The sequence below is a fragment of the Cuculus canorus genome, chromosome 8 (assembly GCF_017976375.1).
Source record: "Cuculus canorus isolate bCucCan1 chromosome 8, bCucCan1.pri, whole genome shotgun sequence".
In the NCBI taxonomy this organism is placed as follows: Eukaryota; Metazoa; Chordata; class Aves; order Cuculiformes; family Cuculidae; genus Cuculus; species Cuculus canorus.
In genome coordinates this window covers 15,590,159-15,610,445 of record NC_071408.1, presented here as the reverse complement: position 1 = coordinate 15,610,445, position 20,287 = coordinate 15,590,159, and the positions used below count along the sequence as shown (strand labels likewise).

The 20,287-nt window shown below is 37.9% G+C and overlaps 1 protein-coding gene across 1 annotated transcript in view; it reads right to left on the bottom strand.

The window, feature by feature from the left end:
• The window catches only part of ARHGAP29 (Rho GTPase activating protein 29), a 52,838-nt gene that overhangs the window by 15,717 nt on the left and 16,834 nt on the right, over window positions 1–20,287 (bottom strand). Inside the window, 4 exon segments of the mRNA XM_054073001.1 lie at window positions 94–154; window positions 3,775–3,847; window positions 4,211–4,307; window positions 12,600–12,743. Coding sequence (XP_053928976.1) covers window positions 94–154; window positions 3,775–3,847; window positions 4,211–4,307; window positions 12,600–12,743 — 375 coding nt within the window.

Below are 20,287 nucleotides of genomic sequence, written 5' to 3'. Positions count from 1 at the left end.
ATAGGTGTAAAAAAAGCAACCAACTCATCACATTTTAGAAAATGACAACATAGATACAGAATAGCATTTATTAATATTAAATTAATGACCTACCTTGAATATCATCCCTTTCATGCAGTGAACCCCCAGATTCCACAGAAAGATTCTCAAAAGACTGGTGTACAAGAAAAACATTAAGTCAGGGAAGAAAAGCTCTCATTAGAACTGATAGGCCAACACAATAAATAGCATCATCTGTCCCCTTTTTTTGCAGATAAAGCAATCTGTGCCGCAACTCCCTCTCATCTAAGGCACAATATCTTCTAAGCTCCCATAGCTGTTGACTGAAACATAAACAGCAAAGAATCATTATATACCTGGAAACCAATAATCTTGAAAAGCTGTGGTGAGTTAATTGGGTTGATATTTAAGTGACCTCCAGCTTTTCTTAGATCCCTACCTATCTTTTAAAAAGCATTTCACACAGAGCTAATGTTATATGTATAACAGACACTATTCTACAAGCCATTAGAATCTTGTATTTCTTCAAAGCAATAAATTTATTTCTCCTAAATTACCTGCAGGTGTGCACTGCAGGCACAACAGTGACTAGGAGCACTTGCGAATGGAGCCCTGCTAACCAGCACAACACGACAGAATGTAATGTAGTAATAAAAGGAATTCAGCACAAGATTTCATCCCTACCTTTGTCCTCATGCTGCATTTTGCTACTCCTTTAATTGTTCACGTTGAACTATTTGTAGGACTGTGCAGTAAGCCAGGTCACTGAGCAAATTTAAATTAATAAAGAATTTACCTAGCAGCCACCCCAAACAAAACCCAACACAACCCTACATCATTTTAAATGAATAAACTACTCTTGAAAATTCAGAAGTGGTGAGCAGGTAGAAGACAAGAGCTGAGAAATAGCTGCAAAGCCGCTTTAGGCTTTACAAGAAAAGCTTGTTTCCATTTTAGACTTTGGTACTGTTTTATTTTCAGACTTAAAGCTGAAATGGAGAACAGTAACAATGATGCAAGTAGTTCTGTTTTGTTTGTTTAAATGTAAATGGAAAGTGATCATAAAAGACACAAAAAAAGAAATTCCTCAACAGTCATTGTCATAAAAACAAAAAACTGTAAAAACAGCTTTCCCAAATACTAAAACATGCAAGGTATTAATCATCAATTACATTGAACAGAGTCAAACTACAGTCTAAACAACAGCCTTATTCCTAAGGAAATGGAAGACTACCACATTTGCTGTACAAGGCAAGAGTTTCAGTAAAGTAGAAGGGCTTTTTCAAAACAGGGAAATCCATCCAAAGCTGTCTATTAACCAAAGAACTGGAAAAAAACCAAACAGATCAATATTTGCCTGCACAGAGAGCCTGAACATTCCTAGATTTAATTTCGACTTGGGTGTAAAGTATTACTGTCTTCAAGTATATTTTCAAGTGGCATACTGTTCCTAGAGATGAACAAATAGGAAGAGGAAAACCTCCATACATAATATTAACACAGGAGGTATTTAAAAATTCTGGTCCTAAAAATTACTTCCCATTCTTTAAGATCTAAATAATTTCAGTCCAGAGAACTGTACACTCCTTTCCAGTAATTCAGACACATAATCTCGTTAGGGTAACTAATTGATATTCATTCACACATCAATGTTCACCCCATTAAAAATATGGAATACTATCTTTTAAAGGCAAGCACATGGACAACTACTCATGCTCTACAACTTCGCAACAGAACTTAACACACACAGCTTGACCCCTAAAGCATCCAATGACTCATCCCAAGGAGCATAGCAAAAAAATAAAAAAAAAAGCCTGACTTCTAGATGGATATAACTTCTCAATTTTAACCAGTCTCTTCTGCCTTTTTCCCCCCTTTACCCAAGAGCTCTCACCCCGACAGATGCGAATCTATGCACACATTTTGAAAATTTTATCCTTCCCCATTATTATGATCTCAGATCTACATAGCATTGAACAGCATTCAAATAATTCATTGAGGAACGAAAGGTCAGGCACGCCTGTCTCTACTCTTTCAACATATTTGGAAGCTCTTTTGTTTTTAATTAAGAAATATCTTTGCTTACACCTTGTACTTCTGGTTGAACTATAAGGGCTAAAATGAGAACAATTACACTCTCAAGGGGTTTAGATGTTAAATTCTATCAAAATATCGTGCTCTAATCTTTTCAGAATACAGCTACATTCAACCACTGAATGCACACATCTACAGGATTGATAAGTTAAAACAACTACTTAAATATTTTGCATTTAACTCCTCCTTATACTCAGTTCCTAGTTGGCATTTAAACTGCTCTCCACATTGTAAATCAAAGAGAAATGCCTTATCTGTTAACTGTGTATTTATTTGCTTGAATGAAAATACACTTAAGACAGATTTCTAAGAAACTGAATCACATTATCCTACCTCCTTCAAAATTTATAATTGTTCTCTTCCACATTAGGAAAAGGAAATGACAAAAAAGGGCTCTTAAATATAAGCTGGTGGCTTTTGGAATATCTAGAATAGAATTCCTTCTTCATTGCACTATATTCTAATTTCCCTTTGGTGTTCCGCTACCTTCATGTTAGGAACAGTGAACAGACAAGCATTCACTTCATAGTACAATATATGGGACAATCTTTTTCCACAGGAACTTATTTCTGCATTGCAAAGCAATTACAAGATTAAAACATTGGCAAATTCAGCACCTTATTTCTGCTGGTGAACCGATTAGCAGAAGCAGTAGTTAATTTAAGTTAATTGAAATGTTGGCTTCTATGCTATTTTATTTGACACTTCTAATCAGCAACCTAATCCTCTGATTCCAAGTCTGCTAGAACCAGTTTTTGGAGCAGCCTCCTTCCACTCCATGTTGTTTGTGAAGATGAGTTTTATGGCAGCCTTAGAATTTCTGTGATCATCCATCCTTCACATGTGTTATCAAACACAGTGAAAATGAAAAGACGAGTACTCGGCTGTAGCTGCACAGCTTCGCTATGACCAAGCTTGTATGAAGGAATGCTAAGCCTTAGGTACATTTCAATGAAAGCTTTAAAAAACTCCTCAACCTAAAATTTTTAACTTTGCTAGAACTTAACTTGTCATACACACTGATTACCAACTGCATTTTCCTTGCACGTATATTTTAATTTGGCTAGATTTACTTGGAAGTCTGCTTCTAGATACAAAAAAAATTGAGAACAGAACTTGATAGTGAGCATTTTTTAATCTCACCTGCAAAGTGTTTAAAGCATAGTTTAAAATGCTAATGTTTTTCTTTGACTACCTATAAGTTGACAGTGCTACTTCAGTTCTCTTAGTGAATTGTTGACACAGCTACAGAAGAAACTGGGCTCCAGAAGAAAAGTTTATTTTGTAATGTGTATTAGTCTTTAAAAGCCTAAGAGAGGGCATTTAACCTTTACCTTCTAAGTCTAACAGGTCTATTCTAACTACTCCAGCATGCAAGTCACGCAAGCAACTTACTTTGAGGTATTTAGTTCACTAACCAATTTAAAAATCTCAACAATTACAGCAGGTTGTCATTTACATATTTGATCATTAGCCCTGTCGAGTCATCACTGGTATTTAGAAAGGAGAATACATTCAAGAATCCGAAACCTTGAAGGCATTTTTTCATGGGCTTAATCTTGTTTTAACACTCAGAAGACTCCAAGTGTCCTAGCCCCGTGATGCACAGCATTTCAGTGGAAATGAAAATCTCCTTTAAAAGACGTAATTCCACACTCCAAGAGAACGTGCTTAGCCTACCCGACTTCTCCGAGATACAGGAAGTCCCAATGACGAGCCATTGTCTACATCTCCCATAAGGAAGTCTGAAACACTACCAGAAAAAACAAAGAATTGTGTTACTTCATTACTTTACCTCACCAAGCAACTTCAGATCACTAAGAACAAAAATTGAGTATGTTTCTAATTTCCTTTAAAAGTCCTGCAAAACAATTTTAGAAGTAGTTTTATATCCCCTGCCATTTCAATACCATCATAATTTTTCTTGTTAAGGAAAAAATGAAAAAAACCCACACCCAAACACAGCAGTAAAGCTGTTCTGGATGTGGTTAATTTAAAGTAGTTTATCAGCTAATATTTATGCAAAATACAACTAAAGTTGTATTGTTGTTGTTTAGTCTTAATTTGATCCAGCTCCCCTGAGCATCTTAAAACTTCCTTCTGGATTCCTACTTACACGTTTCCAAAGGTGAATGCCAATGTCTCAATAGAAGAAAATATTTCACTGAAAAGTTCTCTCTTGTTTTCTTCATTAGCTTCTTTGAAGTTCACCGCTTAGGAAAAAAACGAAAACCAAAAGGTGAGAGGTGGGATATAGCAAGCACATTTACTAGGTCTAAAGATAACTTTATACACACAGTTTTCTACAGAGCATGCAACATTATACTTTTCCGAAGAACTGGAAAAGCACAGTTTTAAAATAGAAAATCACTAAAGAAAACATCCAGATGCTTCTTGTAATGAAATCAGATTACTCTTTTGCTTCCTACACCATCCCACTCAAGAAGCTGTACTGTGCGGAACACGATGATAATGGGAAGAGAAGCAGTCATTTACCAGCAAGTCAAATCACACAGCAACAGCAACACCATAAAGCAGCTCAGAAACGCAGTCTCTTTTAAAGACTTTTTAAATTTTAGAAAAAGTTTCTTTTCTGGGTAGCAATTTCAGAATCCAGACCAGGAGCCCTAGTTCAGGGGGTGTCCCCTTGCCACGCAACTATATATGATGATCCTATATATGATGTACCCAGAACATAGAATTTCTGGCTTGAGTACAGAAAGCTATGAAAAGGTAGTGCCCATTGCAAACCCCTCTAATTACTAGCTTCATTATCTGGCTTTTGCCAGTTTTTTGCTTAGTTTTTCCTGTCAAAAGTGGGGAAGAACTTAGTATAACTATTGCTGTTCCAAAATGGGAATAGGGAGCACTCCTGGACAAACTAGATGGTTTATAAAAGGTGATCAAGACCAGTATTTAGGCATTTAACACCGAGCCTTTAACATGCTTCCATGACAAACTGGAATAAAGAGACAAGGAGAATGACTCATCCAGAGTTTCTATTTACAACTACTGGACAAAGGAGAGGAGGGAGAAAGGAAAAGACAAAAAGCACAAACAGTTTTGCCTGTTTCCAACTGGATTCCTTAATCATTGGCAACTAGGAAATTTTTTGTAGAGGAATAGAGTACATTCCTTTGAACCAAAGGAGTCCTTTGGATAGCTTCCCCCGTTTTACACTGGGAGAAGTGACCACTTCACATTAGTATTTATTCTTCTAAAGCTTTTATTTTTTTTTAAGCAATAAAATATTCTTAATTATCTAAATGCCTAAATTACACTTAAAATAATCTGTCCCAGAGATACTGCAATGAGACATCTATTCATCAGTTTCTGCAAAACCTGCGACAATGTTAATTTACGTTATCCTTCTCACATTTCAAGTACAAGTATGGAAATAGTGGCCCACAATGACTTCTATAAGTACCAAAAATTAAATCACGTTGAAGTGTTGCCCATTTTATACACATTTTCTTAGCAAATTAAAGTAACATTTTAATTTTAAAAACTATCCAAACTTCCTGCCAGGTGCCTAAACACTAATGGGTAACAAACAAAGAAAGTACAGTAATCTGCTCCCTCATTAGACTTCCTCTGTGAAAGGAAAAGTTTTTAACCAGTAAATTAATGCAGCTGAATCCATTCCCTTTTACACAGCACACCAACAGGCCTGATCAACACTTTTATAACAACTATTTCTATACAAAGCTATTATGGAAAATATGTGTTCTTCTCACGGGCTGTTTACACAATTACTGGCAGATTTGGATGAATGTTTTGTAATAAGCCCTACAGCAACAGAACACAATATCGCCACATATTACAAAAATACTAAGTCTCCATTGCCACAGTTCACTGCTAAATTAAGGCTTCTTCTACCTCTTCATTCTTTTACACTTTGTAATTACCTAAAAAAATGCCTCTGGCATCTTTTTTGAAATGAGACTCAATAAAGCTCAACAGATGACAATTTTTTAAACAACTTTGTAAATAGCAATGGACTTCTTTAATTTTTTCTAAAAAATTCAGGTTAGTTGAAAACCTTAGCTTTCCAGAGACAACACTGTTTATAAATCTAAACTTTGCATTCCAAATCATTAAGCAACAACAGTTATTACAAAATCTATTGATTACCAGCCACTAGTGAAAAATCATTTGAGTGCCAGCATGAAAAGCAGACTGTTTCAAAACTAAAAAGGAACCATCAAAACTGTTTATAGATTCAAAGGACTTACCGCTGAAACATTTGTATATCCATTAGCTGTGCTGTCTTCAGAGAAAGAGCACTTCTTTCACTTTGCTAACAACACATCAATACAGATAGCCTCTCCCTAACAAAATGCTGTTTCACTCTGCCTTCCTGTTCCAGGAAGAGTTTTGTTAAGCTTTACACATTATACACAAGATAAGTCCTTTCTTTTCAGGATCCATCACACGGAATAACCAATATCCAGTTTTTCAGAATTACTACTTCGCCCCAAAAAAAGTTAGTCCAAGCTATTAGTAGTTTAGTGGAATAAGAACAGCTTTCTTCTAGCTTACTACCGCTGGAATGCTGATGTACTTAATATCAACTTTAAACCATGCACGTTCTTTCCCCAGGACATCCTGACTGCACACAATAGCTACTGACAACAATGAACTATAGTAATCTTTCCATGTCTGGAAATGACAGCTATCTATCTATAGTTCTACAGATTTCAAAGCAAGTACACAACTTAATAACGCTTTTAAGTAAGACTTCAGATGCCACATAATGAATTTTGTAAAAATCATGTGACAGCAATACATTAAAATCCAGAATCCAGCACCTGAAGTGGATGTGTATTTCCAAAGCTAGCAAGTCGGCATTCAAACTGAGGTGGGTTTGCTAATCTCATCCAAAAGCTGCAAACCAATGCAAAGTTTCAACTCTTGGGTCATGCCATCAAAAACTTTCTGAATCAAGCACAGGACAGGCTGGGGAACCAACAACAGCCATGGAAGTTTTGGAAGCCACAATCAGTGCCTGAGGACATTTGAGCAATGCTTCTGAAACTATGACGAAGAGGCTGTCAGCTGTAAAGACCAAGGCCTTTAAATCATGATGCTTAGACAGCTCACAGCAACCACAGCACAGCACACAAGCTTCTGCAAACCTCACTTGTCCCCTTCCAGTCAAATCAAGGGAGCACAGAGGACGTGGAGTCTGCAGGAATTTGCTTGCTTCCTCCTTCCCGCTCCTTATAGACACGTGCAGGACTGGCAGCAGCAAAGCTACCTCCACAACTGTCTGCAGAGCCTGGACAAGCGAAAACTACACCAGCCTGCAGAATTTACTCTTTGCAGGTCAATTTTCTCATACTTAATAGACAGATACAGTAACACCACCATACGCCTCCTTAGACAGGAATACATCTTCAATCCATACTTTGCTAGCTAATTTCAAGCAGTAAGCAACTGGCTGCCTTGTTGGAACTGAATAACTTTGAAGCCAGTTTTCTGTCCTTAAAACCCCAACAATGCTTTCAAGGAATTTCAGAACTATTTCAAAAACAAAAGCACCACACTAGCAAAAACACCCCAACCAAACAAAAAAAAAACCCTCCCTCCCACAAAATGAAGACTTAGAATATCTATTGTTATTACCTCTCATCTTTAAAAATGTGTGAAAGAACATGGGGAGAAACCTGAGTAAAGAGTGTAGCATGCAGACTGAAGAGACACCGAAGAGGAGTGGTTCTTGGCATCTTACAGCTAGAGATGATCAACAGGCTGGCCAGGCTCTACTGTTCTACTTTTAGTGTTCTCTGCTATATAATTTCGCCAGCCTGTACTTACGAAGTTTTGGCAGCCTCCTCAACTGTAGCTGGAAGCCAACAAGACAAGTTTGAGGAACTGTTTCCTATTCCCTCCATAATAAATTTTGCTCTGAATTTACATCACAGATACGCCAATAAAAGTGAAATTACTTCACCTTGCTAGAGGTATTTAACTCTGATGCAGAATGATTAGGAAAAAAAATACCTAAAAAGGAAATTTCTACAAGACAAGTGCAATTTTCAGCTTTACCGGGAATTTGCATTCGAGTGATTCAGTTAAGTCAAAAGGTACAATTTAGAACAAAAGAACTTGCATTCAGCATGGGATCAAGAGAAACATGTGCTCTGTGCCTGTAAACTATTTAAAGACACAGAGGGAAAATAACAACTATGAGTACAATGGTGTGCCAGACTGGGAAGTGACTTCAAGAAACAGGAATATAAACGGGTCTCAGGCAAAATGCTTCAGTAAGTCTCAATTCTTACAGATCAAGGTGCCTTGAGTATTTGAGAATGAGTAGTAGTCTAAGCAAAAAGCCCTGGTTAGCCATGTCTTGTTCAAGACAACCAGAGAAATCAAGGGTTTCCCCCTCAACACATTTTCCTGCTATCTCAGCATAAAATGGTACAAGTTTGACATTATCTGTTCTGTCAAACACCATTCTCTGTAGCAAGACTAAGGTAGCATGCTACAGCTAGTTTAGTTAGACATCCAAAGCAGAACTACAAGCACGTTCATATCATTGCCATGGAAGGAGCTGAGAAATGGCTGAGAGAGCACAAGCACTCTAATTTTTCCTAACATTCAAAACATTCCCACTTGCAGTAATCTAAAGGAGGTGCTCTGTCTGCACTGGGCATAATATTTAAATCACAGTGCAATTTGTCACACTTAAAAGAATATTTTACAAGCCAGAGTAAAGTGGCAGTCAGCGGTTCCAAAGTTATGGTAACTGGTTTCATTAAGAGCAAAGGCAGATGTCTGTTAAAATAACCATTTGCTCCCTGCAAAGTTCCAAATACAAACTAGATTTGAAACCGTAGTATTATGCAGAGAGTCAAAAATCTTTCTAGAACCTAAATCAGTTATGCTTCTATTTCTGACGGGAGTGGAAAAAAAAACCAAACCACACCAATGTGTAAATCCCAGCTTGTTTCTATTTCATCCTCTCCTAAATAAACATCAGAAATTTTCCGTGCCAGGTTAATCTTCTTTGTAGTCATAAATCTGACTACAGATACAGAACACTTCCACATCTTTTTATAGTTCTGTCCTCCAATGACAAGAAACAGATGAGTCAGATGAACTTCTTTCATAACGTGGCATTAACATAGCCTGGGAAGACAGAGGAAAAAGGATACCGGTTCTGTCCTACCGGCTTCTCATATTTTCGTAGCTTCCCGTTTATTCAAAAGGTACATTACTTCCAGTGAAATAACCACAGCTGAGAACCTGTGAACGCATGTGTGACAGGCCACTGTAATCAAACTTGAGGTCTCATATGCTTACAATTCACCACAACATGCTGTATTTTTACTGCAGCTTCCTTTGTTCCAGCAGTTGTACACTTCAGTTTGAATACAAAAATGGAGCACTATGACCCTCACGCAAAAAACAGCTGTAGAAACCAAATGGCTGCTAAAGAGACAGACAAGCTGCCTTCACATTTACCACAGGTTATGTTCGTGGTTATGTTGCCATTTTCATACAGCAAAGGTTTTGCTGTTCTTACAGTAGTGGGACCAAAGTAACAGTCCTGTAACTCCCTGTTTTCATCTTCAAACATGTGAGAAATACAATAAATGGCTAAGCAAACAGCAATAGGTGTTACTACAGTCTTCCTATGAAAGTACTTGTTTGTATTAAAGGCTACAAATATTGCGGTAGGACTGACCAAGATCACTTTCTTTAGTGTGATCCAGAGCTCCCTTGCCTTACAACTAACTTGGGAACTCTGTGAGGCCACATAACACCGTACTGCATGACAGGAATGATGATCTGCCACATAGAGAGTTTGTCTTTGCTTTAGTCAAAGAATAACCAATTTATGCCAGCCTCTCCATTCCAGGTCCAGAATGCATGCTTTTTGCTGTACAGATGAATAACTCAATGAGGAATTAGTGTGAATGCTATGGATAGCAACTGCACACCTTAATCTTTTATTCCACCAGAAAACACTTATTTATTTATTCAAGCTGGAAGATCAAATTTGTATCAGATCAGCACCGTGCACTGTATCACCACTTTGGATCCTGTAGCAGGAGACTTAAACCTAGATTTTCAGTACTGTCAAACTGTTGCCCATGAGAAAACTATTCAGAATGATGTAACCTACAGTGAGAAAAAAGTCAAAACTTGAGCTCAGTTCCAGCTCAAGGATAAAGTCTGTTGCCATAACAAAATGAACTCCTTTTGTGGCTTCTTCTTTGAGCGGCTTCTCATCAGACAAGATCATATTTAAGACAGTTCAAGTGAGCTACAGCTGACCACAGACTTTTAAGATGTACCTCAAGTATGGTCTCACAACCTGATCCACTTGAATATATTTGACAGAAAATGGGAAGATATGACTGTACTGCTTTTGGCATTCTTAGAATAAAGAGTGTAGTTACTTCAAAATTCTGTGATGATACAATACACACATTGCTTTCTTAACAGTAGGGTTTTTTCCATATAGAAAATAATACAATCTCTCCATGACTGTAGCTCCTCATAAACTCAATATATTAACAGAGAGTGAACTCTATAACATAAGCAAAATGTCAGTATTTGGTTTATTTCAAGTGCAAACATGTTATTTATATGCTCTAAAATCTGTTCAAGGGGAAGCTAAAAGGCATTTGTGAATATCTGTATTGCCAAAAAAGGCTTAGTACTGAAGTTATCATCAAGATAAATGAACGAATCTTAAAATAACTCTTCAAAGAACACCTGCTCATCAAATCAGGCAGAAGCAGATGCATATAAGAGAATGTAAAAAATGGCAATGGATTTGCCCAGGGTTCAGTGCTATTGGAACTGTATGATGGAACAGTGTGCACCAAAAGGAGAAAAAGACACTCTTACATCTGGCATCAAAATCAGAAGGTTGCCAGTAGTCTGGAGGAATGGATTATGTAATTCAACAAAGTGCTTAACTCTCCACTTCAGAAGTAAAGGGTAGAAATCTAGATCTGGAAAACTGGTTCAGCACTAGAACTGCAAGTGGCCTTGGCCTTATAATGGACTTCAAATCAAATACAAACACTAAAAAAAAGACTAACATATTAATGGAATTAGTGCAACAACATTACCATGTGAGACATGCAAAGTAATTCTGCTGCTTTACTCTGCGGTGTTAAACTTGGACCTTATAGACAGTGATCACTTTCACCATAGCACTTAAACATGGAAACACCTTGTCTAAGGTGGATGTGGAATTATGGTCACTAAACATGTAACCTTTTCTCACGGATGAATATCTGATTACCATTATACATGTGTACATAACTGTTCCCTAGATTAACAAGACAAATACCAGCCTCTCAGGGATGCCCTCTGCATTTCTGCCGTTATGCACAACTCTCCAAAACAATTTCAGAAGCTGTAGAGTTATAATCCTGTGGTCGTTTCTTATACCAGGGACAAATCTATAGGAAACTCTACATGTAGCAGGAAGAAAATGCAAAGTAGGCTGCTAATACCTGCCAAAATCAAACAAACCACAAAAGCTATATACCAACAGGAAGGATCCCTAAGACACTTGGAAGAAGCCAATCCAATCCAAGCTATAGGAATCAGGCAGCTAAACGTATTATTATTTTAACTGATATTCCTACTTCAGTGAGTCAGCAGTGTATCTTCAGCCACACTAAGATAATTAGAAAAGAAGGGGAAAAATCCTGGAACAAGGAGAAAAACTAAATTATGCATCTCTGACGGAAGATGTTCCACATGATTTAACACAGGCAAGAGGTGGAGATGTAACCCTACTTAAAGTGTTCTCCATGTCACATGGAAAGAACTGTACTGGTTCTACAGCAATAAACTGGACTTAATCTAGAGTGGGGAGACCTGCAGTTAAAGGTTACACGGAGAAGAAATAGCTATGATTGATGAGGCTGGAGTAAATGCATGGTTCACCAATTGCATTTGTCTGACATATAGAGAAATATAGAGAACTTCAGCTGCAAAGGCAAGCAATAGAAAATAACATATATGGCTGCAAGGCTTATTTGCTGCTGTTGAGATCATGCTTATGATCTGTTTGTGGCATTTATAAATAACTGTTAGGACATTGAAATGAGGATTGCCCATTTAACTATTTCTTTACTCGACATAAATACAACATCATCCCTTCAAAAGAACTAAGCGGAGATTTTTTTGGCAAACCTTTAAGTGGATAAATGAAAGCTGTATCCTTCTGTGATACCATTCTGCAATACACAGGCAAAGAAAAACTCAAGATCAAAGCCTTATGCTTAAGGAATTCAGTATGGGTTTGCAGCTAGCTTCCTATAAACAGAATTTAATTACATTAACAGGAGAACAAGTTATTTATTATTACTTGTCATTTACAGAAGGTATTTTTAAACAGATGTTGTTAAGGCATTACTACTAAACTCCCCGTTTCTTCTGTACTCATAGAATCTAATCCCAAGCCAGAGTCAATCAAGTCACTAAATATAATTTTCCAAGAATATGAAAGGTAGTAAATTCCTTACCTTTTACTTTTGCAATAACTGTTCCTGCAGCACTAAGAATATCAACAGAGTTTAGAGTTGGATGCTTATTTATCACTGCTTTTAAAACACGCAGCAACTCCCCCAGGCGTTCATGTACTACTTGATGCAGGCCCTCTTGATTTTCTGAAAAAAGTAAAGGAGGAACTACATTAAAACAGTGAATTAACTACCAATCACATTACAAATCTCTTTGATGGTATGCAGTCTGAAGTCTGCATACCATCAGCTTCCATATGAAGCTGAGCCTGCATAGAATAAAGAAATCGTTAAGAAAACTTACACAAGCATTTGCCAACAGTTTACTTGCAATGTTGTGTGCTGTTTACATATAAATTAATTTTCCCAAGAAGTTAAGTAAGTATGCTTTTTAAAATAAAAAGGCGGACCACTCTTCAACAACATTCTAAGGTTTCTGAATGAAATCATCTTTTTTTACTAACATTATTTCATCAACCACCACTTTTATAATTGCATATATTCAATAAGGAGTATTAAGAAAGGCAGATTTAGACTGCTTATTAGATACTTATTCACTTGATACAAATTCAACACCATTTCTGTACATTCTAAGAATTAAACAAGGATTTTTGGCAAATGTTGGCTATCTTTCAACTCAAACGTCACTAAGATCTTAAGCACCTTTAGCATATGAGCCTAGATCTACAAAGGTCAGTCTTTAAGCATGTCAGTTCTGATAAGGAAGTTGAACATCTAAACTATTTGGTGGAATTAGGCCTAATTCAGAAATATTTTTCAATGGGCATACACATAGGGTGATAGTTTTTACACATATACCTCTTGCTACATGCCCATAAACCCCACCCTGCCTTATTTTTTAAATAAATACTTCTTGTTGCATACATGGCACAGGTTAAACCACAAGCTCTTCTGTTCTGTTACAGAAGAGGTGCTGGTGCATGGAATTAAAGTTTCACATGCTCTAGAGTGCTGCGTTGCAAGTTGCGGTAAAAAGCTTTCAAATTCAGGAAAGTCTAGCTTACAAAAAAGAAAAAGAGGATCTAATACAAGCTGACTCACTTCCCCACCGTGCAAAAAGGAATGGCAATTCTGTGTTGCTGTGGCCATGATAACAAACAGGTCAATACAGACAATTACAGTATAGTGCAAATTGATCCAGTGCTACTCAGAGAACACTTTCAAATTTGAGCCATTCTATTCTGGCTACAGGATGTTTTATTTAGGCTAGAGGCACCTAAATTTTCTAATTTTTCTGAGGAATCAATAAAGATGACCCAACAGTACAGTATGTCACTACTGTCAGGTAGGTAGATGGGAGGGACTATAAACAAATCACACGAGATTTTACCAAGTGCAAAACCAAACCCCCTAAGGACCACTCTGCTCCAGGCTTTATCTCCCTGGGTGTCAAATGTGAGGCAATTTTTTCAACTTGGACTAGCTTATACATGGTCAAAGGAAAAACCTTGACTCGGGAAGCAGATTAAGGCAAAAACTTCACCTACCATTCACCAGCACTTTGTGTGTTTTTTCTGCTGGAGGGGAGTAGGAAACTCCGTATCCTTAATAGGACACAGAAGTCCAAGAAAACCCATCTTACACAGCAGTAAATTAAGAAAGATCAATGTTATTTATTAAAGAAACATAATGGTGTCTTTATTTTCATTTACATGTATACATAATGGTTTTTAATTGAGGACTCAAAACCAGCAAAGGCAAAAAAATGTCAAGAGGTTGGTACTAAATGTGGCGATGATTCAATACATACACATTAGTAGAAAAGGCAGTTTATGACAAATATACATTGATCTAAAAGCTTACTACAGCTTAGATGGCAAAAGCAATCCACGCTTGAAGTAGGTTCCATGCAAGCAACAACAGCAAAAGAATGGACCTTGGATAAGAGATAACTTACAGAGGATATGAAAGAATTTTATAAAATTCTTTGTGCAAGAGACCTGTGGAAATTCTTGCCAAAACACAGAACTGGCACAAGAAGTTTTCATGGAAACAAGGAGACGGGACAAGTGCTTCTGCATCATCTTGTGGGTTACTAATGAGACAATAAACACTTACCAGGTCAGGCCATGGGTCCAGCTAGCCTGTGCCTTGCACAGCAGTGGGTGAAGCTGCTTAGGACACTAGACGAGACTGTCTGCTTTCTGCAGTCCCGTCCCTCAGCATTCAACTGCTGCACCACAGCTGTTCCCATGCACTTTAGGACCTGCTTACAGACCTTCTGTCTTTGACTTAATTTAATTCTTTTTGAACCTGCCTCTACAACTTCTTTTCACTTAATCACTCCACTGAACTACTAAACCTTACACTAAAACAACATAACCTGCAACAGCTCAAGAACTCCTCTAAGTAGAAAGAGTTCAGAGGATGGGAGGAGTATCACATTTGTACAACTTAACATTTTTACTTTTCTCTAGCTATTCATTTTTAGCAGTCATGGGAGTTGAGACATCGAGTTAGACACAGCTTTAGTCTAAACAAGCATGGCCATTGCCACCTTCTAACACGAGGAGAAAATCTATAGCCATCAAAATGAAACCAAATAGTTTTAAAGAACTCTTCAGGTATTAACCCATCAAAGACTCAATTGTACTCCACCAATACAAAAATAGATGCTGTTGGCAGTTACAAAGGTAATGGGGAACAGGAAAGACAGCAGAGCTACACTGATGCCCACGAACCTGAAGTGGAACAGACAACATAGAAAATCTATTTGAAAAATATAGTAACATGTTATTATATTAGACAGTTAAAGGCAATTGCAATTAGTTTGTCAAGAAACATGTCTAGTGTATAGACTTAAATTCTGAAATATTTAAGGAGGAGGTAGTCTATGGAGCTAGTGTATTACCTCTTCTCACAAAATCTTCCGTGTGACTAATTTACATGGTCAGGACACATAGGCTTTTATGGAGGCATTTGAAGGTTATATGCCACAAAACCTTCCCATTAGCTATCTCTGTCAAACCAGTATATATGCAATCCTCATGTAAAGAGCATTAATTTTGTGGTTGACTCACTAGAAATAGTCTGCATAAGTGCACCATTTGACCAGAACTGCATCTCTTGCCTATCCAAGATGAAGTGTCCCTGTCTTCTGATGCACTGATGTCCGCTTCTGGCTGGAGAGAGGAGTTCCTAATCATGCAACTAGGAATATCCATGCACATACCCCATAACCAGGTCCTTTTGGTGACACGGTAGATAGACTTTTGGACTCCAAACAGGTAGGGGAAGGAAAACCAGGAAGGGAAGCAGCCAAACCAATCTAGAGGCTACTCACAGCCTGAGAGTCCTCAGAGGGGAGCGCATCGCAGGCATACAACAAACTGCACGAATTATTCTCCAGAGTTCAGTGTGACTCATAAATACAGGCTTGACATTACAGGATGAAACAGCCTCTTGAGGCTCCTCACATGTTAGATCAAGGCAAAAAAAAGAAAACCACAATAATACAGAAAACTAATTAAAGCATATCTGCTCCCAAAATGCAGTTTCTTAATATTAAGACTTGATATCTCACCAGACCATCAGAGGCGGGGTAAAAAAGCAAAATAAGCGGAACAAGGAGAAAAGAGAGAAAAAAACTTAAGGCACACAAGCCTCTTCAAGTCTGAAACAAGCAGTAAACTTCAAAGGGAAATGCAATATGAAAACAACTGCTGAGTTGAATTACATGTTTATCATACTGTCCAGGAGAACATTATCACTAAAATATTGCATTCAAGGATGAGACTCAAAAGCAAAGGTCTGGCTACATCCAATTGAGATTTCTTTGTATTCCATCAAAGTATTATTTGTTTACAAAATATATGGAACATTGTTTCTGTGCCTCTAGAAGACAAAAGGTTTGCGATACAAGAGTGTTTGGGGAAGAGTGGGAGCAGAAGCCATAAGGAACCACAACTACATTGCCATCAGCAACTGACACTCGCCAAACAAATGCTAAAACAGAGATTTCCTGTTCAGGACAGATTTATAAACCTCGGGTAGTAAACCAATCCAAATATTCCAGGTTAATAGAACCAGCTTTAATACTAAGGACTCTGAAAATGGCTAAGAGACCAAAGCAACAGTAGAGCAAATACTGTTTACTGTGAAAAGAATGCATGAGGAACTGTGTCTCCCAAGAAGTTCCTGCGACAATTCAACCTGACGTAATCAGTCACAAAAATTAATATTTACTTTCAGTTTTTCTTCTGTTCCTTGTCTCACCGTACACATTCATTTATCTACATGAAGTCAAGCAAGAAATTCCTCCACCAACAGATGCTGTACCAGGTCTAAAATCTTTCAAGCTTAATAAGGAGAAGACTAGTTGGCACTCGAGGCTAGAGAGCTGCGACTGCTGCTGAGCCTGCAGCACAGAGGATCTCCCTGGACACGTGAATCCACCTGTTTGCTTAGGTGACAACAATCGCCTGAAAGAATAAGTCAGTCCTCTACCCCCAAAAAGAAGAAAACAAAAACCCGAGAGCTCTTAAAACTGGGGTGGAGGGGTGGAGAAACCCAAGGCTTGGAGAGAGCTTAGTAGCCTAACTGTAAAACTTCTTTCATTGAGTTAAAGCCCTTTTTCCTGTCAAAAACCTGTCATTTTCCTTAGCTGAAAACAAGCTCTTCTCAAACGTAGACAACCACACAAAAGCATACTCTGCAGAAGTGAAGAAAAGAAGAGGGTAAAAAAGTATGTATTCAAAGCTGATAAACCTAATGCCTAAGAATGATCTAACAAAGCAGCTGGGAAGCTTGTCAGTGTTAGCCAAGCCATCTCAGCAGCACACTGTTGTCATTAACATCGCAACTCCTTGACGGTTTCACTCACCACAGTTTATAACCACTCACCTATCTTTAATGTAAAACCAGCATAAGGTACCTATTTCTAATTTCAGAAATTTCTCAACAGGAAGCCTTTGTTTAGTAAACATTAGCTAGCAATAATGGCCTTACAGCTATGCGTTCTGTTCACACAAAACAAAACAAAATTTGCTCATCAAGCTTGTCAGCGCCAGTCACCCTCCCTGCCAAGTTAGGGCTGGTCACAATACATGCAGTCGGGAAAGGCACTGCTGTGTCAGTTGGCTGGTATTCTTTTGTCTGACCTGATTTAGTGTTGGCCCAGACATTTCTCAAGCTGTTTGTTTCAACAAATGTTTGCCAGGACAAGTCTAAATACAGACTAACAACAGTTTTTCCCCTCCATGACCATCATATATCCTACATTGGTGCTCAGACACATACAGAAGATGCATGCACCATCCTGCTTCCTGATTCAGAACATGAACACTTCCTAACAGCAGCAGACTTTCCTTCTACCACCCAATTTCCACCAGTTCCATAAAAGAAGGGGAACCACCAATGCAACTATTGTTTTGCCATAACGAAAAACTAGTTTGTTTAGAACTGAAGTTGGTCACATTGATGAAAAGGAAAGATTGGTTATCGACCTAAATAAAGCACTGAAGAAGTAACACATCCATGAAAAATTCTTGAAGTCAGATTACATACAAGAATTTCAAATTAATATTCTAATGCACACCATCTAATAAGCCCCATCTATGCTTTACATAGGAAGCTTTTTAAAAGTAGAAAGACGTGATTATTTACTTCATGCATTCAATAGCTTTCAAGAATGTTACACACCATGAAAGTTACCGTCAGTGTGGAACAACCTGCCATACGCACTCTCTACAGCCACAAGTTTACATACATAGACCAGTCTTTCGACTATGGGGGAGAAGCATATATATATAAACTCATCTCACTTGTTATGAAAATCTTACTATAAACAAGGTACTTCCTATTTTTGCACACATATTTTCTCAGTCTAGCCTCACAAACACGATTAAATGCCTTGTCTTTTATAAGTGTCTACCATGAACTAACTCACTCACTCTATGGATGTCACTGCTAGCTCAAGATGATTAACTTACAACTGGATGAGAACACTGAAATGCCAGTTGCGTACAAAGCTACAGGGCCACAGCCAGTGTAGAAAATAACCATCACCCTCACTAAGTCTAGCCCTGGTTTTGAGAACTCCATTTGTAAACTGCCTGTTTACTGGGATCAGCTGAGGAGAGCATGCTTCAGCTCCCTTGATACTTCCACTGAAACACAGGACCCTCAATCCTGGGTTTAAGGATGACTTCACATCTTGTACATAACTCCCAATCTCCTTCAGAAGAAAGGGAGAAGCCAGACAGAATAATCTTGCAGGGTAGAGGCAAGAATAAGCCCACAAATGGAGAAGCAATTTCCGCAATATCTGAGCATCCAGATCAAGACCTTTGTTATTAAATTTTCACCTTCAGGAATGCGAACAGTCAGCTCCTCATAGCTTTCGATCTTGGAAGGATTCTGAAGAAATAAGTCTAAGTAACCAACTTTTCAAACTGCAAGACCAACATCTTAGTTGAAAGACTGTGAAATCTTATTTACTGATATCCTCATTTTTGGCATTAAGGTAAACTACATCTCTCTTCCACTACAATGCACAGAAGGACTGCATGGTATCAGTAGTTACACCACCTAGGTCAAGGAGGGGTGGTGGAAAAATCAGCATTGGAATGAAGCTAATCCAAAGAAAGACAACTTTATACTAAAGCCACGTTCCTGTCATCTTCAATGTCCATACTGAGTACCAGAAAACTGTTAGCAATCAGTTTTCAACCTGATCCAGACTATGAGACTTCCCAATGAGCATCACAGCGTAGGCAAAACAAATCATCCAACAATGAACTGTGTGAAAATCACTTAATTCCCAAACTGCAGATGTAGGAAACAGTCCCAGATTAACCCATTATTTTATTTTTGCTCTCCTCCCCCTATCAGCTCCATTCTAACGTGATCAACAGCCTGCTGTATTTGTCTGATTTGACAGAGGTCACTATCACCACAACAAGAACTATACAAACGCATAGCAAAAGCATGTTTTACACTTTGGTTTGACCATATGTGAAGCTGACCTATGTCACCGCTTTCTAACCTAGAAAGCTTTTGTAAAGCAATCAACACATTAGCTGGACACAATTTTCATCGATGACACAAAACGAACAAACCTTTTTTCCTTTAACGATGGGGTGGATATTTTATTTGTTGATGGCCGCAGTTCAGGAGTGATGAGAAAACAGCAGTCTTAGCTATCCTATTTCTTCCTTGATTTGGGTCTATAAACATGCTGCAGATGTAAGGAGTGAAACATTTTTATTCATCGAAAAAAAAATCCTCAGAATTTCTGAAAAAATTTGTCATTGTAGAATCTTTACAAGGCTGGAAGATGCCAAAGGCACTAGTAAAGTGATCACATCTCAACCCTGTGTTATGATGCAGAATTAGAAACTACCTAGCCATCCCTATGGCAAGAGGCATCGTACTTGAAGCTTTCCAAAGAGCAAGCTAGCCTGTCCTGGCTTTTTTGTTCATCAGTATCATGGCAACCCTTGTTGTCATGGCATCATTAAAAGACACCACACCAAATTCATAGTCTTTGGCAACATATGCTCCAGAATCCACTGCAACAATTGTTTTAATCACATTATATTGCAGCAAAAGCAAAAAATTATGGAAAACAAACTGTGAAACTATTATTTCATTGAAGAAAATTTAAGGACATGTGAAGTTTGATTAGAAATGAGGAAAAGAAAGGCATAAAAACAGTACCCCAAACCCCT